Source organism: Callorhinus ursinus, unplaced genomic scaffold (genome assembly GCF_003265705.2).
Source record: "Callorhinus ursinus isolate GAN/ISIS: 27379988/994484 unplaced genomic scaffold, GSC_fseal_2.0 scaffold23, whole genome shotgun sequence".
Classification (NCBI taxonomy): Eukaryota; Metazoa; Chordata; class Mammalia; order Carnivora; family Otariidae; genus Callorhinus; species Callorhinus ursinus.
The window spans coordinates 2,097,902-2,124,597 of NW_027397085.1; the positions used below are offsets into that span (position 1 = coordinate 2,097,902).

General features: G+C 34.1%; 1 protein-coding gene across 3 annotated transcripts in view; it reads left to right on the forward strand.

Moving 5' to 3' along the window:
* The window catches only part of AP3B1 (adaptor related protein complex 3 subunit beta 1), a 274,921-nt gene that overhangs the window by 161,821 nt on the left and 86,404 nt on the right, over positions 1-26,696 (forward strand). For all 3 annotated transcript variants that reach the window (XM_073905296.1, XM_025892636.2, XM_073905297.1), the window contains exons 16-20: positions 8,096-8,282; positions 9,249-9,379; positions 14,422-14,527; positions 17,228-17,390; positions 24,955-25,102. In XM_073905296.1, coding sequence (XP_073761397.1) covers positions 8,096-8,282; positions 9,249-9,379; positions 14,422-14,527; positions 17,228-17,390; positions 24,955-25,102 — 735 coding nt within the window. The remainder of the gene's footprint in view (positions 1-8,095; positions 8,283-9,248; positions 9,380-14,421; positions 14,528-17,227; positions 17,391-24,954; positions 25,103-26,696) is intronic.

The window sequence follows — 26,696 nt, forward strand, 5'->3', positions numbered from 1 at the left end:
AACTGTGATGACTATCTTAAAACTATTTGATGTCAGTTACTGGGGGGCAGGTAGTGATTGAGAGTAGTACTACAGGCTCTTGTATTAGACTGGCTGCAAATCCTGTTTTACCATTTACTAGGTACATGATTTTGGACAAATTATATAACCTATCTAAGACTTATTTTTCTTATCTGTAATTTGGGAATTAAATAGTTCTTTATAATGCAGTATAAATGTTCTTAAAAATCATCGTGCTTTACAAAATTGCACAATACTAGAGGGACAACACTCAAAAACTTCATTGATGATAAATTAAAAAGAACCTAATAAAAACAGGAGCACAGTTTTACACATGTTAAATGGTTAAGAAATGTATAAGTAATACAGTGAATATAGCTCTTTCCCTTGGAAAGACCTGACGTGGAAATGGGTGTTGAAAAGGTTGGATTTGTTAGTTACGTAGTGGAAGAAGGATTAATCTGAAATTGGATGGAAAGTTGTACCACTGATAACACATGTAGTGATCTGAGGTAGATGTTTGAGGTTGGTATGTTTTGTCATTCCTGAAGAGCCCAGTTCAGCTGGTAGCCATTTTCTGCCTTCATCTAGTATTTCTTGCAGACAAAATTATGCCCAAGCAAACACAAAATTCATATTATGCAACTGAATTGGAACAAATGCACATTTTTAGAATAATTACTAGAGCATAAGTACTGTATCTACCTCACAAAATTATTATAAAGATCAAAGGAGACAATCCATGTAAAGTGTTAGGATTTCCTGGATCATAATAGTGCTTAGTCCATGTTAGTTATTATGCTCTTTTTGTACCCCTAGTTTACACTGCTAACCAGCTGCTAGATTATTCTTAGAGAATATCATTGTTTATAGTAAGGGAATTAGTCCCATTAGTGAGAATTTATTCTCATTAGGAAGAACGCTCCATTTCGGTTTACCCTACTGAGAAAAGGATGCTGAAAATCCCTCCTTCTATGAATAAAAAATGGTTAGATATGATTATCAAGAGTAGAAAATGCTGTTAGAATACTCATACAAAGAGAGTAATTTCATGTTAGACGGGAGAAGCTGAAGGACTTTGAAATCAGTTGAAGTTGCTGAAGCTCTACAGCTCTTAAGACAGTGTAAAGGTTGAGCATGACTTCCTTGAAATAGTCTACTGAGGTCTGAGACAAAACTAGGAGTTGATTAAACTGGTTAATAGTGGCTATAAATTAATAATGGGTGCATTCATTTTTAAACTTCCTGTAATCTTTTAAATGTAGTGATGAGTAATATATGTTAGTGTTTTGCTTAGCTCATGTTTTTCTTTTTAATTTATGAAATAATGCAAACCTATAGAAAAGTGCAAAATAGTATGAATAGATATATAACTACCACTAAGATTAAGTCAGTGTTTTTGCCATAATTTTTTTTTTAAGGGAGTGTAACAAGTAAAAGTAAAACCTTAAGTTCCTGTTCATACCTTATTTTCCTCCCCATTTGTAGCTGCTGTCATATTGGTGGTGTGCTTCGGTCATGGGTGGTTTTACGTGTTTATTACATGAGTATATATCTGTACAGTATGTTACTGGTTAGTGGGATTTGATAATTTGCTTGCATACTCTTGTAATCTACTTTTTTCACTTAATACCATGTTTTTAAAATATTGACATGTATAAATATAATTCATTTATTTTAAGTAACTATCTCATTTTCTGTGAGACAGGTTGCTACTTTTCTACTATTAGAAAAGAGAGTGATTCATTGAGTATCCTTAATACTTGTATTTTCTTTGTATTGCTTTTTGGACTTTTTGGTTCTTAGTAAGAAATTTTATAAATCACAATTATATTTTGGGGATCCTTCCTGAAGTTATAAACAAATTCCCTCTTGGGGTGTCTGAATGGCTCATTCATTTGGGCATCCGACTCTTGGTTTTGGCTCAAGTCATGATCTCAGGGTTCTGGGATCGATCCCCTCTTCGGGCTCTGTGCTTAGCATGAAGTCTGCTAGAGATTCTCTCTCTCTCTCCATCTGCCTCTCCCCCCAACTCGCACTCTAAATAAATAAATAAAATCTTAGAAACAAAAAAACAACCCACAAATTCTCTCTTGCCCTGTGATTCAAGTCTTTGGAGAAATCTATCTCTGCCCCCAGCATGATTTAACATGACAGCAAAAGGGGCTTAAGCTCTATGTACTGACATTGCTACCCTTTCTTGGATATATTTTCTGGGCATTAAAAAACTCAAGCAAATATAGCATATAAAGAAAGAACTTACAGAAAACTTTTCAAGTTGACAAAAATATGGATACTGTTAAATTCAGGAAATTTCATCCAAGTCATATAAAGAATCCTGGTTAGTCATAAAATGATGAAATTGATTATATGGAACACTGGTACTGCTTAGATTTCCCTCTGGTGTAGGTTAAGAATTCTGTGTAGCTTCCTTTCATTTACCAAACCATTTGCCAATATCCTTCTTTTTCAAAATAACAACTGTGTGGAATCAATATTAATCTTCGCTGTGCTAAATGCTAAATTCTGTGTACATTTTTATTTTCCTTAAATTAAAGAGTATATCTCAGTGGATAAAGAAGATGTGGTCCATATATACAATGGAATATTACTCAGCCATCAGAAAGGATGAATACCCAACTTTCACATCAACATGGATGGGACTGGAGGAGATGATGCTAAGTGAAATAAGTCAAGCAGAGAAAGTCAATTATCATATGGTTTCACTTATTTGTGGAACATAAGGAATAGCGTGGAGGACATTAGGAGAAGGAAGGGAAAAATGAAGGGGGGGGAATCGGAGGGGGAGACGAACCGTGAGAGACTATGGACTCTGAGAAACAAACTGAGGGTTCTAGAGGGGAGGGGGGTGGGGGGATGGGTTAGCCTGGTGATGGGTATTAAGGAGGGCACGTACTGCATGGAGCACTGGGTGTTATACGGAAACAATGAATCGTGGATCCCTATGATGTATGGTGACTAACATGACATAATAAAATTAAATTAAATTAAAAAAATAAAGAGTATATCTTAGCCGATTTGAGGACTATATTTTAAGATACCTTTTTTTATTATTTTGTGCTGACTTAATAAATATTTGAAGAACGCTCTGGTTTGAGCAAATAATGTACCAGTTTATTACTTGTCAAGAGTGTTTACGTAGAAATATGCCCATATTTTGAGAAGTTTTTTTAAATAATGAATTTAAAAATTTTTATGTAGCATTCCCCGAAATTCATTTTCCTATGTCCCAGTGACTTAGAGTCAGTCTGAAAGGAATGTAATTGGTGGAGTGTCTGGGTAGCATTAGCTGTTAGGTGATACCAGTCATAATCTTTTAAATTTAAGAAGAAAAAAATAATCTGAAATCAAAATTTAACAAACAGTTATATAAGATATTAATGTTTCTGTTATTTAGGTACATTGTATTCTCTTTGTCTTTTATAATTTTATGAGTAAAACCTATTTAAAAGTACTATTTAATGTCCCATCTGGTTTTAGATTGAGTCTTTGGTTATATTAAAATGCCCGTGATTATTTACTTGACCATTGTTTACTTTCTTTGTCATTGTTGCCCAGGACAGACTTAATATATGTCTGTTGTCTCTGTGTCCTATCCAGTTTGGGATTTGCCCCAAATTTTTCATTTTTGTCATTAATAGTTGTGTTAAAGTAGGACAGAGAAAGTTTGTGGACCTCCATATTGTACTTTTAACCTCTGCTGTGGTTTTGTCTAATGACATGGAAACACAAGTGCAACGAACAGAGATGTCATTTAAATATGTAAGACATTTAAAGCAGAAAGACTTTTTCCAACCTTTTTGAGATATAAGTAATTTCTCTTTTAGAGCAGCATTCAGAATGTGTGCTGGTAAAATGAAGTGTGCCCTGACAGGGTGAGTAGGAAAAAACTAAATGCTTCCTTTTCTCAATGGTGGTGAGATAAGTGTTGGAAGTGTTTCATCTGCTGGCAACTTGTACCAGCAGGTTGTGCTATGGTCTGTGCAAAGCATGAAGCTCCCAAGCTGTCAGTGGATGGCGTCAAAGGAAGACATGGGAAGTTTGGGGTTGGTTGTAGATGAAATACGTGCAGGAGACAGTCCTGCCATAGATCATTAGAGAGTGGTCAGTTCTTTTGTTATTTATTGTGCAGTGTAAATCTAAAGCCTATTTATATTATTATTTGGTAGTTTTTCCTTTATCTTGTTATAAACACAGCAGCAATCAGTTCTTAAAAATTGAAGTGTATACTTAATGAAGTACTGAATTTCTTTCTCGGTACTTAATATGCACAAAATGTTTATCAGTATTTACCATCCACTATGAGAACTGCAGTGATATCACTGACCACACAACCACCAAAAGATAAAATGTGTCTGCTAAAAAAAGCATCAGCATCTATTTAAAAAGCCTAAGAGTTATTTTAAGAAGATTGTGTCTCAAGATCACAATTAAATATATACAGGTACAGAAGATGTTTACATATCTCTCTGTGATACAAGATCTCATTTAGATAACTTTTTAAAAATTAATTTTCTTCATTTTATATTCCAAGTTCTCTTTTGCACATATGAAAAATGAAGCAGTGACTGTTAATATATTGGCTCCATTAGCAGAAAAAGGACCTAAACAATGCTAGTTTTCAAATAAAAAATCAATTAATTCCAATAATAGGTTGACTTTTTTCACTCAAAGCTTTTATGTTTTTTCTGTCAGTGCTATAAATGGAATCAAAGCAAAGCTTTTGAAAGTTTATTCTTTCAGAGTGCTGTAAATGCTCTTGTAAATTTAAAAGGTCAACATGGAAGATAAAATTACTTGGTTTTGCTAAAAATGTATTGTCATGGTAAAATCAATTTCTTATTAAATTAAAACAAAGAAGCATTTTGAGAATTAGTTGTGGTGCATGCAAACCATCTCTGTTTGTCTACTGAAATAAAACTGTAATGGCCAAATATACTGATATTTGATATATATAGTTTAATTGAACTACAGAATTCTTGTCATGAAGCTAATACTGAAAAAAATACATAAGCATGACAGCCTACACTCTTGTACACAACATTTTTGCTGCATGTTACCACCTGGATCCTAGAAACATGATTTTGTGAAAAACTGTTTTGTAAATTAACCTAAGTGTCCTATGTTGGCTTTTCTTTTTTTTTTTTTTTTTTAACCAGGGGAGGGGATGGGAGTAAGCAGAACTTCTCTTTGTTAGATTTTGATTCAGAATCAATTGGAAATCTTTAAAGTGTTTACCAAATTGAGTGCCAAAAACCTTCGACTTTTGAAAATTTTAGCAAATGGCAATTCTTGGAAACAAATCTTGCAAGCAAGGAGTTACTGAAATTTATCCCTTCAAGTTAAGTGTTAAGACCTCAAGATTTATTTTTGTAGTTCTGTCATTTGCAGTATCTCAACTAATATAAAGACTTTTTTGATGGAGCTCCTATTTTGTGTTGGAGTGAAATGAAACTGAGAAGGTAATTGATTTTGCAGTTTCTAAATTTGGTGAAATATTTTAAAAAGCATAAATAGAGAATAACTTAAAGTTTCGTTTCATAAAAATAATTATCAAAAAAAAGATTGGAGGGGTAAAAGTTAAGTATCTAGGCTTGATATTTTTACAGATACCAGCATGAAAGAAAGCATGATGAGAATATCGTTCTATCAACAGGATTTTCTTTATGCTTACCAGATTGTTTAATACTGTAAAGAGGGTGTTTTCTTCATTAAAAATATTATGGTCTATAGAAGAAGAGAGTAAGTTGAAAACGTCTCGAATTTCATAATTATTGATCATAAATTCAGTTTTGAAAGGATTGTGGATAGTCTTATATTTTTTAAAAAAGTTCAAGATAAGACCATATTACAATATGTTCTTCAGGGGTGCCTGGGTGGCTCAGTCGTTAAGCTTCTGCCTCCGGCTCGGGTCATGATCCTGGGGTCCTGGGATCAAGCCCCGCATCGGGTTTCCTGCTCGGCTGGAGGCCTGCTTCTCCCTGTCCCATTGCCTCTGCTTGTGTTCCCTCTTTGGCTGCCTCTCTCTGTCAAATAAATAAATTTTTAAAAAATTTAAAAAAAATTAAAATATGTTCTTCAGAGAAATATCAGTGACAGTACTAGAGGTAGATACTCCTAAGAAACTGATTAAAGTATATGAATGTATGGTGAATAATTATTCGCTTATACTTTCAATGCATCATTATACATAGATAGGTTTTTATCTTTTAGAAAGAATTTTCATTTTGAAAATGGATGTTTAATAGAACTGTTTTTATAAGCCCACCAATATGATCAAACAAGTTTTACAGTAAATAAATGCATACTTTAAAAATTACAAAATTTTAATTGCTTAAAATTCCCTAACTCTTGATAGTGTCTGTTAGTATACTGAAATAGTTTAATTTCCTAAAAATTAATTTTGCGGATCACAAATAGAAGCTAAATATGTCACTCCACTAGCTCAAAAAAAAAATCATTTAGTCACTATATCGTACACCTGAAATTAATATAACACTGTATGTTAACTATACTGGAATTAAAATTTTTAGGAAATCATTGTAATGAACAGACTTATTTTATTTCTCTGATTTATTTTAATTTCATCTTCTAAATCACCACACTCAGATGGACTTCAGAATTACACTGGTTGTAAATTCTCACTGTGCATTTGAGAAAACTGGTGGTTAGTATATTTCCCAGGCTGTCTCAGAAAGCTAATAACCTAGTCCAGGACACCACACTTTGTTTTGAGCTGCATTCCTCATTTGGTGACTATTTTGCTGATTGTCTTTAAAAATGAATCATAGAATTTTTCTTATCTGTAGTTGAACCAACATAGTCTAGTAATTAGAGAATAGCAATTATTGGTAACCAAATTCAGAATAGCTCTATTAACATTTTTCCCTTGTATTTTTTATAGTTCTATTTTATTGGAACTAGGTTAATGCTTTATAAATACATTGTTACTGCAGGAAGGTTGCTTTCTATCCAAATCAATTATCTTAACCAATTATTACTGTAAAAGAGTTTACCACACCATTTGTGTACTTTGACTTATTGTTCTAGAATTGTCTTTAGCTCTGCCTGACTTGATTGATTTTATTTTGTGTCCGTTTCTAATGTCTATAAATTGTTCTAATATAGATGTTTATTTTTTCCATGTATTATGAATCCTATTTAATTTCTAGCTACAATTGTATTTGTGTAACCTAAATTAAAGCTATGCTTTTTCAGTAAAATAACTGGAGTTTAAAATACCTATTTTGATAACATTTCGATTTTGGTTTAATTACTATTAAAATTATCTCAATATATGTTAATGTACGTTCAAAAATTGACTTTGGAAATCTTATTACAGTGTAAAAGCTACTATAATAAGTTGCTGCCTTACATAAATAAATAAATGACCAATATTACTAGAGGCTATAAGCAGTATGGGGAAAAAAATGGAAGGAGTCTTTTATCCTAGTTTTTAGAGGGCATCAGCAGCTTGCTTTTATGAAAAAGTAACAGCTAAATGCACTGCAAATAATTTGCAGTAATCCAGTTCAGTGATTCATGTGTCTGCTTTAATGGGTCATAATTCAGGGTAAAGTAACTGAGTGCAGTCAGAGTGCAGACACTGCTTATGCCAGGGACAGTATCTCTTCATAAAACACACCTCAGGAGAAGCAGTTTGCCAGCCCTCTAATACTCTCTGATGTTTTGATGTCCTGCATATTTTTCCGATTAAGTTTTGAGTGCCATGTTTTTAGTTGTATTTCCACATTCATTATTCTCACGTAGACCCTTCAGTGGGTTTGCCATATATGATTATTTTTTTAATGATGCCTTTCTTTCCACTTCAGCAGTTTAATAATCTAGCACATGGCTGCTTCTCAGTACTCAGCATTCACCTCCCCAATACTGAAGAGGACATGTGCTTTGGCTTCAAAATTCCATTTGCAGCGTTAGAAATGCATATTCCCTACGGAACAACATTTGTTTGACATAACCATTCATTTTTATTATCTGTTTAAATATGTTTATCCAGAGTTATCAATAATCATAAATAACTGTATTCTCATCTTGTTCTGTTTTTTTCCAACAGACAAAATTGCTTACCCAGTACATATTAAATCTCGGCAAGTATGATCAAAACTACGACATCAGAGACCGTACAAGATTTATTAGGCAGCTTATTGTTCCGAATGAGAAGAGTGGAGCTTTAAGTAAATATGCCAAAAAAATATTCCTAGCACAAAAACCTGCACCACTGCTTGAATCTCCTTTTAAAGGTATTATCAGAATACAGCTGCAAAATACATACCTAAAAAATTATGACAATGTGCCCCATTTCTAATATGTTTAAAATTTATCTGTTAAAAAATGTAAATAATTAACCTGTATAATTGTATAAAAACAGTATACTTTCTACTGACTTACCTGTTCTCCAGAGCAACCTTTCTATTAAAGTTTATATTTTTATATACCTTATTTACCTAAATAATTTCATTCTCCTGATTTTATTTTTATTCTTACTAAACAGTTTAGATTACTTAGAATAGTAGATTAAAGCTGTGTTGTTCTAATAGACATTGACTTCATTTCTATTCTAAATAGCTTTATTTAATAAGGAGTCTAATTTTTACCTTAATAGTGAGTTTTTACTAATTAAATATTCTATGTATACTAACAAAACTTTTCTAGGAAGAATTATTTCATAAAAATATCCCTTTATATTTAAATTTGTTTTTCAAAGATGGAAGTTGACTTATTTTTCCCAGCTTTTTAGAAAGAGTAATTATTTTATCAATTTAACAAATCCATTAAAATTAGGATCAAACAATTATATACCTTGGTTTTCATATTGTTTCTTATTTAATTGCTGGTGATAAAAAGCAGTTCAGTTTTGTAGAAAAACTATTAAAATTCTGGATGTGTTTGTGCTAAGACATGTATATGGATTGTTTAACTGTGCTGTCATTCTTAATATTCACAGTAAAGTAATTTTTAGAGAAGCTACATTTCAGAGCAACACCTCTAAACACACTGACTGATTAGCTTTTTTATTGACCATTATGGGAGAGATTATTGTAATCTATGGACTGAAATCAGTTTTTTGACCTATGAAGAGTTTCCTAGTTTATATTTATTCCTTGACATTTGAGGTAATATGCCAATTACCTTGAGCTCTGATTAGTATTGTTCTCTGTTATATACAGCTCATATTGTTTATTTTATATCTTCCTCTCTTTTAATAGATAGAGATCATTTCCAGCTTGGCACTTTATCTCATACTCTCAACACTAAAGCTACCGGCTACCTGGAATTATCTAATTGGCCAGAGGTGGCGCCGGACCCATCAGTTCGAAACGTAGAAGTAATAGAGTTGGTAAGTTGACCTTTCTGAAATTAATTTTGTCAAGCAGTGGGAGATTCTAGAATAACTATTGTTTTATATAAAAGCTTTTTTGGGGGGTTGAAAATTGAAAATTGTTCTGGTGTTTCTAAATGTAATGTGTTAGACCTATCTTGCTGTTATGGGAACTGAATATTGCAGTATTCCTATGTCATTGTACATGTACTGTTCCTTTTCTTCAAGGAAATAGAGAATTGAATTCTCTGCATCAGTGCCACCCACATTTTTGGTATTGCATTTTTAGCGGTGTAGATTCAATTTCTAAGGTATTTAGTGTCATTGGATTGAGCTTTTTCTACCTTGTTTAGAGATTCACAAGCTTCCTGTCAATATTTTTCTAAATAATTTTTGCTGTTCTCTTCCAGAAAAACCATACAAAGTGTTCTTCTGGATTTTATGATGAACCTGTTTTAAGTGAAGTCTAACCATAAATAGGTTGCATTGTGTACGAAAAATGTTCTTAGACAGGGTCATAACTAACATGAATAATATGTTGCTTTCACATTTAAAAAAAAAAAGCTCTCTAAATAAATACTCTTTTCCTAGATCTTTAAAAAAAATGCTGGCTACTAAAATAAAAGAATTAATGTTCTTTTCTAATATTTTTCTTTCTTATATGAACTAAAAGTAAAAAGAAGGGTCTTCTGATTGTCTTTAGAAATTGATTACTTGAAATATGTCCAAAACTTTTTAAAGTAGAATTAATAAAAAAGAACAATTAGGTATTACATTCTGGGTGCTTTTCTGATAGAAAAGATGTATTGAACCAGGATTCAGATAACCAGAGTTCTTTACCACTAATTCCTCTGGGAAAGTCAGTTAACCTCCTTGCCTATTAAATTTTCCATATAAAATGGAAGGAAATCTTTATTACTTTAAATAGAAGAGTTTCTATAATGGGCCTAGCAATATAATTTGGTCCTTTTGAGAAATGTGTTTCTCTTAACTACTCAAACTTATCCTGGCTTTGAAGCATGGCCAGAAACAATAATAACTCTTATTGGCTCCATTTAGCAAACCCTGGTAGTGTACTTTGATAATGTTTTACACACATTATCTTGTTTAAACCTCATAATAATCGTAAATGATGGTTATTGTTATTCCCATTTTACAGATGAAGAAACCAGGGTTCAGAGAACTTAAGTAGGTTGCCCAAGCTCAGTGGGCAAGTTAGTTAGCTAGTTAGTAAGTGATGGAACTGGGATTCCAACCCAGTTTGGAATCCATTGTTCATGCTGTTACTTAACTGCATTTTATTATGTAACAGGAGAGGAAGCTTGAACTTGTTTGCAAATCTGTGCTATTCTTAGTACTTAGCACTGCCATTTTTATGTTGTGACAAATTATCTCTATTTAGAGGTGATTTAAAGAAATGTAAAATTTATTAAAACTAATTATATGTCCATTCCTCTTTGACACTGAGTTTGTTGTTTTCACTCAGATCTACATACTTTTAAAGTACTCTTCAAAGATTGGCTTATTTGTGCAACTCTGTGTCAGATGCTAGAATACAAAGAAATGTTCTTTGTTATGATTCTTTCCATAGATTTAATCTCTCTCCTAATTTCTTATTATGCCTGCTCATTGTTTTTATGGTCCTGTCCTTTTCCATTATTGGGTACTTAATATTTTGGCATGCATACAAACATTCTTTTATCCTCCCCCCCACTTCTACCCTATCCTTCCTCCTTGCTGCCCCATTCCACCAAAAAATAAATGAATAAAAATAAAAATAGTTTATCTTCCCAGAAATTGATAGCAATGCTATGCAATTTAATTTGGTTTCAGCAGTATCCTTGTATTGGCTGATGGATTGGTTGGTTGGCTGGCTTCTTCCATTGTCTTGTGCTCTTCTAAGCATAACTACCTTATAGGGACAGTGCTTAGATAACCTGTTTTCTTATGTTCATTTCACCTAACCAGTTCAGCAGAGACAAATTGATTTCTTTTTCATTTTGCTGACTGCATTCTAGAAATTAATAATTGGTAACTTACTATGGAGAATAATTAAAACTGATGGAACCTGGTTGAAGAAAACTATCACTATCCATTGATATGATACAAAAACAGTTTTAATCTACTGGTTTCTAGACATTTTGGCTTAAAATTATACTGTAAGAGACATAATTAAGTATGAAAATAATATAGTTTTAATATCAAATGCAGCTGCAACAGTGTAGAAAGTAGTGTTCCTTACAGTCTTTCTTGCCTCTTATTCTACCACCCCTCCTGCAAAATCACATCAGTGTATTTCATGCATATAATATACTGTTTTCCTAGTTTTACCATAAAGTGATATAGGGTCACATCTCATTATTATGAAATATAACCTTAGTTAAGAAAAATGCCTAGGTTTAGGTAATCTGATAGGGAACCTAGTTAGATTGACAGTAGAAGTCACTTAGGATTGCACACTACCATTTCCAGGATATTGGATGTAACATATTTTTATATTATGATACCAATAAGTTTTGAAGATCCTTTAGAATTTTTTTGCCAGGTTCTAGAAAATCCTCCCCCTTAGAGAAAGCCTGTCTTTTGCATATGAAATGTATTTGCTTTTATAAACACATCTTTTGACATTTTATTCCTCCCAGGACCTTTCAAATTAGTCCTTCACTATTCTCTTCCTCTTCTCTTTCTCTGTTATTTCTTTTGCTTAGAATGATAGAACTATCATAGTCATAAAGGACTATAAAAAAGTTAAAATGTTTTTATTGTTTAAAACCTAAAACTCAATGAATAAAGAGTTCATGGCCATGTCAAGATAATTTGCCCCTTTGAGCATAGAAGCCTAATTTTCCTTGTTGATTTGGTCTTACCCTAAAGCCATCTAATTAAGTAATTTTTTTTTCCATACATTGATCTGGCACACTTTTTACCAGACTTCAGAGAAATATGTTTATTTTAAGGATTTAAGAAAAAATAGGAACTGCAATGTTTACTAAATATAGGAGAACTTTGTTTATAGAACAGTATCTTTATTCATATTTGGAAGACAGAGCATTTTTTTTTTAAGATTTTATTTATTTATTTGACAGAGAGAGACTCAGGGAGAGAGGGAACACAAGCAGGGGGAGTGGGAGAGGGAGAAGCAGGCTTCCCGTGGAGCAGGGAGCCCGCTGCGGGGCTCGATCCCACGACCCTGGAGTCATGAGCTGAGCCGAAGGCAGACACTTAACGACTGAGCCACCCAGGCGCCCCAAGACAGAGCATTTTAAAATATATAAAAAGCAGTACTGCTGACCTTATGTATCTTATTCAAATATATTCAAGGAATTTTTACTCATTATTATTGTCCATATAGTAATTTTCCAAATTATTGAAGCTTATCTTTTTAAGCAACATACCTTAAGCCCTAAAGCCCTCTAGATCAGGGCTTTGCAACCCTAGCTGCATATTATAATCACATGGAGATCTTCAAAACAAACCTATATGAGACTTGCAGCAAACCATTGAAATCCGAATCTTAGGAGGGTAAATGCCAGGTATTAGCTTTTCAGTATATTTTTTGTTTGTATTAGTATTTTTTTTTTTGTATTAGTATTTTAAAAAATGTTCCCAGGTGATTCTAATGTGCGTCCACTGTTGAGAACCGTTCTTAAGCCCCTGTCATATATTCTAGCAGACTGGCACATAGTAGAAACTCAATTGAAAGTTTGATAAATAAATGAATCTTAATTATTTTTGACCTCTTAAAAAATACAGATTTTTCTACCCTTTAACAGAGAGTCTATGAAAGATGATTTAATTTTTTTTGATAAATTAAGGTCAAATTATGAAAACAACTTATTTTACTTTAATACACTGTATTAAAGTCTTTAAGGAGCTATTCACACAACTAATCATTATTGTGCCAGACACTTTTGAGGTATATCAGTGTACAAAGTAGTCAAATATCCCTGCTCTCCAGAAGCTGATGTTCTAACGGGTAGACTGACAATAAAAATAAATACGTAAATTGTACAGTATGTTGGAAAGTAGTAAGTGCTGTGATGACAAAAAGATAAAAGAATAGAGCAAAGTAGGATCAGAAGTGCAGGTATGGGAGGTTGGAATTTTAAACAGGGTCCTCTCTGAGGTGACTTTTGTGCAGAGATTTGAAGGAAGTGAGGGTGTGAGCCATACAGCTATCTGGGGGAGAGCACTGGAAGGGCAGGCAGCATGGGAAGGCCCTGTAGGGGAGCTTGCCTGAGATGTGTGAAGGAACAGTAAGGAGGGCCTTGTGCGGAGTGCACCGGAGGAAGAGCAGTAGCAAGAGGGCTGAAAGGCAGGGGGCGAGGCCTGGTCTGGTAGCGTGAGCAGATTATTGTAAGGACTGGCTTTTTCTGAGTGAAATGGTAAGCTGTGGCAAGCTTTCAGAACCAAGAGAGGCTTGATCAGACTTCAGTTTTAATTCAATCATTTTAGCTGCTGTGTAGAAGCAAAATAAGCAGTTGCAGTAATCTGAGCAAGATGGCTCTGACTAATGGTAAAGGACCAAGGTGGCTCATAGCTTTTTTTGTGGATTAGATGTTTAGAATATGAAGGAAAGAGAGAAGTCAAAGATTACCCCAGGGTTTGGGCCCTTGAAATAGTTAGGGTTGATTGCCTACACTTTTTTCAGGGTTTTTTTGTTGTTGTTGTTTTTTCTTTTAAACCTCAGTATTTAGCTATGATCTTGCATTTCTCGTCGCTGTTACTGCGTCTGCCTTCACCTCTTCTAGGGCATATTACTTTAGTTCAGATCTCCTGAAGACCAGCAAATACAAAAGTATTTAAAAGTATATGTAAAATAAGGTTGTTGATTTAACAGAATGTGGTCTGAGTGAGATTTGAGTTCCTCTATTTAGGAGTAAAGGGGAATCAGCTTTAATGTCAGATCTTCTAACAGTTGCCTTCTCTTTTGAGACCTGCAGCTTTCTTATGGATTCACATTGTATTCTGAATGATTGTTTGCCAGAAAACTGAATCCCTTAATGAGAATTCATTTGTATTTACAGCTTTCCTTTTTTTTTTTTTTTTATTTTAAACAGGCAAAAGAATGGACTCCAGCAGGAAAAGCAAAGAAAGAGAATTCTGCTAAGAAATTTTATTCTGAATCTGAGGAAGAGGACTCTTCTGATAGCAGCAGTGACAGTGGTGGGGTTTATAGTTCACTGAAAAAACTTTGTTCACTACAGTTTATATGCTGTGCCTCCAACAAAACAATAAGGCCCTAGTATATAATAGTCAACAAGTGGGTCTATTCTATTATGATAATGCCTTTCATTTACATATCATTGTATAGGTTTCAAAGTAATTTCTAATCCTTTCTCATTTGACTTTGCCTCTTGAACACCTAGCTGAGAAATTAGAGTTGAAACAAACTCATGCTTTTCTGAATTCTAACTCACCCTGCCTGTTATATTCATAGCATATTGAAAAACATGATTTTATATTTGAGAAGCCTTTAGTGGGACCTTTAAAAGTAACTCTCTTCTGTAAAAATGTAAAGTTTATTTTAAACATTGAGCAATCTGTTCTTTATCCATTTTATACTTTTATTTCTACATCAACCTGTGTAGAGTAAAGCTAAAATTAATAAATCTCTTGTGTATTATAAAGAATCAAAGAGCTAAAACAATTAAGACAACCATATAGTGAAAAGAATGCTAAATTGGAAGGATTTAGAATTGCTGCATTTCAGCTATGCCAACTGAATAAGGTATTTACCTTTCTCTGTGTCTGTTAAATAAAGAGGTAATAAATAAAGAGCCCTTCAGTACTAAAATTCTGTGAGCAATTTGCATAATGGAAAATATATTGGAGTTACTTTCCAACACTCTTTTAACAATTAACCTGAGAGACCTATCTGACCCAAGATCAAATGACACCTATTTCTTCTATAACCTTTTTTCCAGAGCTCTTCACTATCACTTGGTCATGTATTACCTTACTCTAAGATAATTCATTCACTTTTTCCTCAGTTTCCCCTATTAAAATCTTTGTTTCCTGTATCTGATAAATTAATCTGTGATACATCACATTGTGAAATGATAAGTTGAAAATGGAGAATATACTAAGTGTTGAGTGTTAATACTAAAAAATAAGAGATTTCAGAATGATGTAGATCGTTAAGAAAGATCTGTTGTATAGTTAAAAGTGTACTATATGGATATTTGTCTACGTCCCCTTTATTCATAAGCTCATGCCTGTTCATCGGCTAACTTTTTAAAATACATATTTGCAATTTTTATTGAGACTTTTCATGGGTTGATCTGAGCATGGGGCCGGAGTTCCACTCTAGCTACTGGAGGAAAAAGCTAACTTTTCTCCTTAGAAATTATGAGAGTATTTTCCCAGTCAGCAAGTCTTCTAGAGGATAAACAGATGTCCTCAAAGATTTTACTAACTTTGACATAAAATTAATGCTGAATAAAAACTTATTCACTTAAAAAAAAATAAAAGGTTGGGGAGGGATTTTACTAAGTTGAAATTTTTAGTAGTGGTTCCTGAAGTGAACTGGACCAAGACTCATGTTGAACTCACATGTAATTAACATGAGAGAGTAACTTAGATGCTATAATTTTTTTTCCTTATTTAAGGGATAAGTCACTTATCTGAGTAAATATATACATGTGCACAACTTTCTTTCATATCACATTTAAAATATCCTATTCAGCAGTTTTACAAAATTTGGGTAAGGTAAATTTTGCCCTTTGTAGAAGCTGATAGTAATGAATGCCTTACCATGTGCAGGCACTGTTGTGTCCTAATCACCTTTACATGTTTCAAATCCTTTAATCTTCACAACAGTTCTCTAAAGTAGCTAATATTATTATCATCTTTGCTGGAAAGGAAACGAAGACCCAAAGAGATTGAATAACTTGCTCAGTCTTACAACTCATAAGTGACAGAGCTAGGATTTGAACCCAGACATTCCTGTTTGAAAACCCATGCTTCTAACCACTACATGCTATTCCAAAAGAAGATAGGTAATCCTAGCTTTTCACTGTGTGATACATAAATCGATCCTCATAAAGTAGATATTACTTACCTATTATATGTTCCTGGCTAAGGGCACTTCATCAGATAGATAATAGATGGGAGCAACAGTTTGTCCTCTTATTGAGGCTAGTACTTTGCACCTATAATCATTTCAAATAGTAAAAAATTATGCTACATGTTTAAAATACACATAAATAAACTATATATCACTTCTGGGGAGAGTCCTAGTATACCATAATTTATACATAAAGCATTTAAATGTATAGCTCCACGGTATAATTTTATGATCTCTTTGATCTCTTTGACCTGTGGAAAAATCCTACACTCGCTAAAATAAGTAATTTTTAATTAGTAGTTTTGCTTTTTGCTTTTGAATTGAGAAATTTTTACATATGATTCAGATGGTTCATTCCCATCTCAAAATGTGTACCTAAGAAGATTCAACTCTTGCCTTCTCTCAGTAAAATTTCTCACTATCAGAAGAATTAAAAATTATTTCTTTATCCTTATATCATTCCTTAAAAAAAATTTTTTTGCCACAACTAGATACTTAAGGATTTGAAAAGCAAGATTCTCTCAAATTTGGTTTACTTGGTTTATCTTTTCTTTGCTTTTCCCTACTATCAAAGTGTGTCCTCTGTCTTTTGAAGCTCCCCACACTCACACTGCTGCAGGAATTAGGAGGTGGGGGGACTGAATGACAGGAGTGTGGAAATAGAGTGTTGAACAAGTGGGGTCCAGTAAACTAAAATTCAGCATCTGGTTTCATTTCTGATGAATATTGACAGTTACTTGGGTCCTTATGTCTAATTAAATGGCTATAAATCAAGGAGCATCTGGTTATTTTTTCAGAGAGTGAATCTGAAAGTGCAAATGGAGAACAAGAGGAGGAGGGAGACAGTAGTGAGGACAGCAGTGAGGACACCTCCAGTGAGCATAGGAGTGACAGCGAAAGTGCGTCAGAAGTAGGAGACAAAAGAACAGCCAAGAAGAACTCCAAAAGCAAAGGGAAAAGGTAATATTTTGTTAGAATTTCCTTCAAAAAATATTCTGTGGTGTTTTCCCCCAGGATACCATTTCCCTTTAATTCATAAAGTGAGTAAGAAAAGAAGTGTATTTTTTCCCAGATACTGAATCTTGTAAAATTAGTTAGAATACTAGTTCACATTATTTATTCTACTACTTATTATACTTAGTTTTCGTTTTGAACTTGAACAAATCTTGGGGTTACATTTTGAAAATTGGTATAACCTTGGAAGGCTGAGTTAAGTGATCAAGAAGTAGGTATGAAACACTTAATTACCTTCTGTAGCAATTTTGCTGAGGACTAAAATTAAATCCTTCAACACTTTGCCATTATGTAACTAAGACAATTGATTTTTCTAAATAGTGTTATAGTAAAAAGATTATGATCCAAATATTAGAGTCAAGGGCCGTGAAGGAAGACGGTCATAAGATATTTAAGTGTTAGCACTTTTTAAGATCTCCCATTATCAACATTATCGTGTATTAAAGTGTCATTAAAATTTTGAGTAATTGGGGCTAATACCTTGGATTGTATGAGTCTGTTTTCCCCATTGCTGTCAGCGAGTGGCCTCTGCAGACGTGATGGTCCTTTTCCTGGGAGCCTGCTGCCCGCTTACTTGATGAGCTTGCAGCCCAGCTCAGTCGTGGCTGACAGCACTGATTGGGGCGCAGTACGCTCTCTGCTCCTTTTATTACAGACAGTAATTAAAGCAGCTCGCCCTGCCACTTCCATAACAAACACAGCATAATGCCCTAATTATGACTTTATTAATTTAAGTCAGGATTTAATGATTTTAAAAGTGATTTATATTGTTTTTCCTGTTCAGAACAAATGAAATATGTAGGTTAAATTAATACAGGCTTTTCATCATTGCAAAGTTAAAAAGCTAGTTACCAGTAAATTCTTTTCATTAGATTAACATCTGAAACTCTAAGCAGTAAGGTAAACAGTAATTACCCATCAAAATTGAGTGCTACATAACAAAATAACACTTTTACCTTTAAAATCTTATCTTAAAAGCTGTAAGTTAAATGTATGCAGAATCATTCACTTGTTGCAGCAAAGGATTTACTTGGTCCGTAATATCCTTTGCTTTGAGAGAAATTTTGTACTTCTGGTTTAATATCAGAATATCTGTGATTACATAGTTTATAAAAAGTGTCTTATTTCCAGGAAGGGAAAATTTTAAAGATTTTATTTATTTGACAGAGAGAGACACAGCGAGAGAGGGAACACAAGCAGGGGGAGTGGGAGAGGGAGAAGCAGGCTTCCCGCAGAGCAGGGAGCCCGATGCGGGACTCGATCCAGGACCCTGGGATCATGATCTGAGCCGAAGGCAGACGCTTAACGGCTGAGCCACCCAGGCGCCCCATATGTTAGAAATTTTTAATTGTGTATTTATATTAGTTTCATTGTGTGTTTTTTCCTTCAGAAATGGAGTTTTCTCTTTGCCTATGTTTTAATTTAAAAGAATTGTTTATTATACCAAAGGGAATCTTGGATACATTGAAAACCTTATATTTTTAAGTACATGTTTTAACCATTCAGTTGGGGATAATAAATTGCCATTCTTTGCTTCGGGGAAAAAAACAACATATTTTTTAGTCATCGAATATAATTACATGTGCTCTGAGATGTTACCATGACTTCATTTTTAATAAACAGCAATCGTATTTCCTCCACAAAAATCAATTCTAGGAAATATCGATTCTTCCCTTGTCTCACCACTCTCTCTCCCCCTGTGTTTTTCTGCCTGTCTCTCAGAATTTTTTTTGAACTTTGATAGTTTAGCTATATGATAAGTTTTATTAAAAGCTCTTATTTTGGGGGTTCCTGGGTGGCTCAGTCGTTAAATGTCGGCCTTCGGCTCAGGTCATGATCCCAGGGTCCTGGGATTGAGCCCCGCATCGGGCTCCCTGCTCTGCGGGAAGCCTGCTTCTCCCTCTCCCACTCCCCCTGCTTGTGTTCACTTCTCGCTGTGTCTCTGTCAAATAAATAAATAAAATCTTTAAAAAAATTAAAATAAAAGCTTTTATTTTTAAGTAATCTCTACAACCAATGTGGAGCTTGAACTTAGAACCCTGAGATCAAGAGTTGCATGCTCTTCTGAATGAGTCAGCCAGGTGCCCCTCTGTGATAATTTTTTAAAGCTAAGGAGCTTTAGGTTTCTTTAAAACCACCCTTTAGTAGTCATAACTATTTATGATTAAATTTGAGTTTTACACTCCAGAGTGTTTTCATTTGAAGGAAGCTAGTATGGTGTAGTGGGGGAAATATGGTCTTTAGAATAAGACAAACTGAGTTGAAATTCCAGTTCTGCTACTCCAGACAATGTGTCCTTGAGCAAGTTACTTAACTTTCCTGAATATTATAGGATAATAATACACCCAGTAATAATATGTTGAAACATCTAAATTAGTTAATTGGTGTGAAGCTTCTAAAACTGCGTGGCACAGGATTTTTTAAAAAAATACACATGGAAAGAGAACTAGACCTTCAGTTTTGAGAAAATGTAGAAGACCATAGTATATCTCTCTTTGAGAAAAGACCTTTGGGCTACCTCACATGTTATTCCTTCTCCATGGAGAACTACTTCCCTACTCAAAACTATCCCTACTCCCTGCCTTATTCCTATTTCTCAGCTTAGGTGTTTCTTCCTCTAGGAAGCATTCCCTATCTTGGTTAACTTTGTTTAGATGCTCTCTCATGACATATTATACTTTCTTACTTACTACTTACCATACTTTTTTGTCATTGCCATCTTCTCTGTATTCCCCAATGCAGTGTAGATTCTATAAGGGAGACTCACAGAGATCATCTATATCTTATTAAACATTGTTATCCTTAGCACTAACATACTGCCAACCCATGGTGGGTGGTCAGTTAATATTTATTAAATGAGTGAGTGAGTGAGCAAATGAGTGAGTAGCATCAGCATTTAGGTTTGATCATTTGTTTTTTTGTTTTTGTTTGTTTTTTTCAGTTTTCTCCATTTATTGTTTTCCAATATTTATTTTTATTTATTCTTTTAATTTAAATTCAAATAATTAACATATAGTGTATTATTAGTTTCAGAGGTAGAGTTCAGTGGTTCATCAGTCTTATATAATACCCAGTGCTCATTACATCACATACCCTCCTTAATGTCCATCACCCAGTCACCCCATCCCTCCACTTCGATCCCCTCCAGCAACCCTCAGTTTTTTTCCTGTGATTAAGAGTCTCTTATGGTTTGTCTCCCTCTCTGATTTTATCTTGTGTTATTTTTTCCTCTCTTCCCCTATGATCTGTTTTGTTTCTTAAATTCGGCATATGACTGAAATCATATAATAATTGTCTTTCTCTGATTAACTTATTTTGCTTAGTATAATACCCTCTAGTTCTATCCATGTTGTTGTAAATGACAAGATTTCATAATTTTTTTTGATGGCTGAGTAGTATTCCATTATATATATACACCACATCTTCTTTATGCATTCATCTGTCGATGGACATCTGGGCTGTTTCCATAGTTTGGCTATTGTAGACACTGCTGCTATAAACATTGGAGTGCAGGTGCCCCTTTGGATCACTACATTTGTATCTTTGGGATAAATACCTAGTAGTGCAATTGTGGGGCCATAGAGTAGCTCTATTTTCAACTTTTTGAGTTGTTCTTCAGAGTGGCTGCACCAACTTGCATTCCCACCAACCTTGTAGGAAGGTTCCCCTTTCTCCACATCCTTGCCAACATTTGTTATTTCCTGACTTATTAATTTTAGCTACTCTGACTAGTGTGAGGTGGTATCTCATTGTGGTTTTCATTTGTATTTCCCTGATGCAGAGGGATGTTGAGCATTTTTTCGTGTGTCTGTTGGCCATTTGTATGTCTTCTTTGGAGAAATGTCTTTGATTGGATTATTTGTTTTTTGGGTATTGAATTTGATAAGTTTTTTTATAGATTTTGGATACTAGCCCTTTCTGTGATAAGACATTTGCACATATCTTCTCCCATTCTGTCGATTGTCTTCTGGTTTTGTGACTGTTTCCTTTGCTGTGCAGAAGCTTTTTATCTTGATGAAGTCCCAGTAGTTCATTTTTGCCTTTGTTTTCCTTGTCTTTGGAGACACATCTAGCAAGAAGTTGCTGCGGCTGAGGTCACAGAGGTTGCTGTGTTCTCCTCTAGGATATTAATGGATTCCTGCCTCACATTTAGGTCTTTCATCCATTTTGAGTCTATATTTGTACATGGTGTAAGGAAATGGTCCAGTTTCATTCTTCTGCATGTGGCTGTCCAATTTTCCCAACGCCATTTGTTGAAGAGACTGTCTTATTTCCATTGGATATTCTTTCCTGCTTTGTTGAAGATTAGTTGACCATAGAGTTTGGGAGAATTCCCCTGCGAAGCCATCCAGCCCTGAACGCTTGTTTGTTGGGAGATTTTTGATTACTGCTTCAATTTCCTTGCTGGTTATGGGTCTGCTCAGGTTTTCTATTTCTTTTGGTTCAGTTGTGGTAGTTTATACATCTCTAGGCATGCATCCATTTCTTCCATATTACCTAATTTGATGGCATATAGTTGCTCATAATATGTTCTTATAATTGTTTGTATTTCTTTGATGTTGGTTGTGATCTCTCCTCTTTCATTCATGATTTTATTTATTTGGGTCCTTTCTCTTTTTTTGATAAGTTTGGCCAGGGGTTTATCAATCTTAATTTTTTTCAAAGAACCAGCTCCTAATTTTGTTGATCTGTTCTACTGCTCTTTTGGTTTCTCTTTCATTGATTTCTGCTCTAATCTCTATTAATTCTCTTCACCTGCTGGGTTTAAGCTTTATTTGCTGTTCTTTCTCCAGCCCCTTTACATGTAGGGTTAGGTTGTGTATTTGAGACCTTTCTTGTTTCTTGAGAAAGGCTTGTCCTGCTATGTACTGCCCTCTTTAGGACCACCTTTGCTGCATCTCAAAGATTCTGAACAGTTGTGTTTCATTTTCATTTGTTTCCATGAATTTTTTTAATTCTTTAATTTCCTGGTTGACCCATTCATTCTTTAGTAGAATGCCTTTAGCCTCCATGTATTTGAATTCTTTCCAAATTTCCTCTTGTGACTGAGTTCCACTTTTAAGGCATTGTGGTCCGAAAATATGCAGGGAATGATCCCATTCTTCTGGTACCAGTTGAGACCTGATTTGTGACCCAGTATGTGATCTGTTCTGGAGAATGTTCCATGTGCACTCAGGAAGAATGTGTATTCTGTTGCTTTAGGATGGAGTGCTCTGAATATATCTGTGAAGTCCATGTGGTCCAGTGTGTTATTCAAAGCCCTTGTTTCATTGTTGATCTTCTGCTTAGATGATCTGTCCATTGCAGTGAGTGGGGTATTAAGGACCCCTACTATAATTGTATTATTACCGATGTGTTTCTTTAATTTTGTTATTAATTGGCTGCTCCCATTTTAGGGGCATAAATATTTACAATTGTTAGATCCTTTTGTTGGATAGATCCTTTGATTATGATATAGTGTCCTTTCTCATCTCTTATTATAGTCTTTGGTCTAAAATCTAATTTGTCTGAAATAAGGATTGCCACCCCAGCTTTCTTTTGATGTCCATTAGCATGATAACATGGTTTTCTACCTCCTCACTTTCAGTCTGGGGGTGCTTTTGGGTCTGTAATGGTCTCTTAGAAGACAGCATATCGATGGGTCTTGCTTTTTTTTATCCAGTCTGATACCCTGTGTCTTTTGATTGGGGCATTTAGCCCATTTACATTCAGAGTAACTACTGAAAGATATGAATTTAGTGCCATTGTATTACCTGTAAAGTCACTGTTTCTGTATATTGTCTCTGTTCCTTTCTGATCTGTGTTACTTTTGGGCTCTCTCTTTGCTTTTAAAGGATCCCTTTTAATATTTCTCGTAGGGCTGGTTTGGTGATCACAAATTCTTTTAGTTTCTGTTTGTCCTGGAAGGTTTTTATCACTTTTTATTTTGAATGACATCGTGGCTGGATAAAGTATTCTTGGTTGCCTATTTTTCTCATTTAGCATCCTCAATATATCATGCCAGTCCTTTCTGGCACACCAGGTCTCTGTGGATAGGTCTGCTGCCAGTCTAATGTTTCTACCCTTGTAGGTTACAGACCTCTTGTCCCAAGCTGCTTTCAGGATTTTCTCTTTGTCTCTGAGATTTGTAACTTTCACTATTCTTTGTTGGGGTGTTGACCTATTTTTATTGATTTTGAGGGGTGTTCTCTGTGCCTTCTGGACTTGAGTGCCTGTTTCCTTCCTCAGATTTGGGAAGTTCTCCACTATAATTTGTTCTGATATACCTACTGCCCCCCCTCTCTTTTCTCTTCTGGGATCCCAGTTATTTTAATAGTATTTCGCTTTATGATATCACTTATCTCTCAAATTCTCCCCTCGTGATCCAGTAGTTGTTTATCTGTTATTTTCTCAGCTTCTTTATTCTCCATTATTTTTTCTTCTATATCACAATTCTCTCTTCTGCCTCATTTATTCCTGCAGTTTGAGCCTCCATTTTTTATTACATCTCATTAGTAGACTTTTTGATTTTGACTTGATTAGATTTTAGTTCTTTTATTTCTCCAGAAAGGGATTCTCTAGTGTCTTCTGTGCTTTTTCCAAGCCCAGCTAGTATCTATATAATCATTATTCCGAACTCTAGTTCAGACATCTTACTTATATCCATACTGATTAGGTCCCAGGCAGTCAGTACTGCCTCTTGTTCTCTTTTTTGAAGTGAGTTTTTCCCTCTTGTCATTCTTGCAGAAAGTGTCACTTTTCTGTTTGTAGAGTTGCAGTTATTCTTAGATCTCTGGTTGAGTTCATAGATGTTCACAATGATTTAATAGTTATCTAGCTGAATTCCTGGGACCAGACAAAACTAAGGTCTCTTACTCCTCCGCCATCTTGGACTTCTCAATTGTTTGGTATTTAAAAAACTATATTTGATTATCTTACATTTTTAATAAGACTTTGCATTAGAAGAAATCTCTTTTGATCTAGTTAACATTTTCTCATGATACGTTTATGGGTCACATTTCAGAACACATGTAAATAATTTTCTTGGACAAAACAATCTGTAAAGTGTGAGTCTATTTTAGCAAAAGTACATGTGTAAATATTTCAATTTATGGGTAAACATTTAGTATTTTGAGACAGCATTTTAAAATCAGTCTTATGTATCTTTGAAGTTGTTACTATTAGCACCTAATACATATTCCTGGTAAATCAAACATTTAATTATTAGTTATTTTCTACTTATATCATTTGTGTTTTATAACCTTTTGCATTTGAAGTATGTGTGACGTGGTAGTATAATTGATTTTGAATTGGTTCTGATAAATTTGTTTATAGATAGTACTATCTTTATTTTTTTATTAATATGTTCTGGAACTTTAAAACCATTTTTATTGTCTTTTTACATACTAAAAACAGCGGGTTCTCAGTGAACTCTTCTAGTAAAGGTTCTGATTTATAGACAAAATGTACATATAGCAACAATTTGCCATTTGTAAAGGATTTAAAGTTGATATTTTTAAATTTATTACAGTTATTCTGAAGATGGGGAGAAGGAAAATGAAAAATCTAAAACTTCAGATTCTTCTAGCACTGATTCTAGTTCAGAAGAAGAAAGTTCTTCAGATTCTGAATCAGTATCAGAATCTGAAAGTGAACCTGAATCCAGAAAAATCGCTAAGGTAAGAGATTGCACATTGCTGTAATTGAAAGGAAATGTTCTCATAGCCTTTTTCCATTTAAGAATAAATACTTTTGAAAATTAGTGTTTTGGGGGTACCTGGGTGGCTTAGTCGGTTAAGCATCTGCCTTTGGCCCAGGTCATTGAGCCCTGCATCAGGCTCCCTGCTTGGCGGTGAGTGTGCTTCTCACTCTCCATCTGCCTCTCCCCCCCCCACCAGCTCGTGCTCTCTTTGTCTCTCTGATAAATAAATGAAATCTTTAAAAAGAAAAAGAAAATTAGTATTTTGTTGAAAATCAAGAAATTGAGAAATTTAACATTGTCACTGACAAAATAAATACCGTCTTCATTTATCTTTTTTTTAATTAGATAATTGCTTCCTCTTTACATCAACCCCTCAGAGAAATTAGAAAGTTTTTTTTTTTTGGATTTATTTATTTATTTTAAAGAGAAAGAGCAAGAGTGTGGCAGGGAGGGGCAGAAGGAGAAGAGAATCCCAAGCAGAATCAGTGCTGAGTGCAGAGCCTGACAGGGCTAGATCCTACGATCCCAAGATCATGTCGGGATCCAAAACCAAGAGTCAGTCACTCAGCCGATGCCCCAGAAACTTTTTTTAACCTCATCTTTTGCCACTGAAATTATAGAGCTCAGTGTTATCAGTTATGGCCCTTTTTGTTCTGAGCTAGCATGTGACAATGGAGGCTTTCATGAAAGGGGAAGTAAAAGGAAGTCACAAATAATACTGAGCAAGATAATATAAATGATATACATTATAAGAAATTGAGGTGAATAATGCTTTTTAAAAATAGGTGTTGGGGTAAGAGAATATTTTTAAAGGTACAACTAAAGGATACAGATTATTTAACTAGTTAATAAAAATTACATAGCCGTGTATTTAAAAACAAATGCAAGATTCACTCTTGTAATAGAATGATAATGCTTTCTGTCATATTTGTAACACTGAAACTTGTCTGCCTAGCAGCGAAAAATAAAAGTATAAATTGAAAAAATGTAGTTATTAATATAAAATTCAGACATGTTGTATATCTTTCTGATCTTTAACTGTTACTCCTTTCCTATAAATGGATCATGTGGGTCCTAGACTTCAAATGCAGTAGTTTTTATAAACAAACTTTATCCCATATGTTGAAAAAATGTGGTCAAACTGCCTTTTAGTGAATTCAGTTTTTTAACCTAATATCTTTCCCATTTATTTTTTCTATTAACTTGAATTTCTTTAATAAGTCATCTGAGTAGCCAAGGATAAAAATAAATTCATTGAAGTAGATAATTGCCTTCCCCCATCCAGAGATTTATTATTAAAGAATAAGCATATTTTTTAAAAAAAGAATAAGCATATTTAAAAACTGGCTAGTTTTTGTCTTACCTTATTACAAATATTCTTGCATATAGTGATACCTATTTTAAACATGAATTTGTATTTAAAACTTGTGTCTGTTTATGGTATATAATCTAAGATTTCTGTTTTCCAAAATTCACATAAAATCTTAATGATTTTTATGTTTATTACTCTGGCCTCATACACAAATTTATCACATAGTGAGTTTGATGTTTTCTCATTTCCTACTTAAATT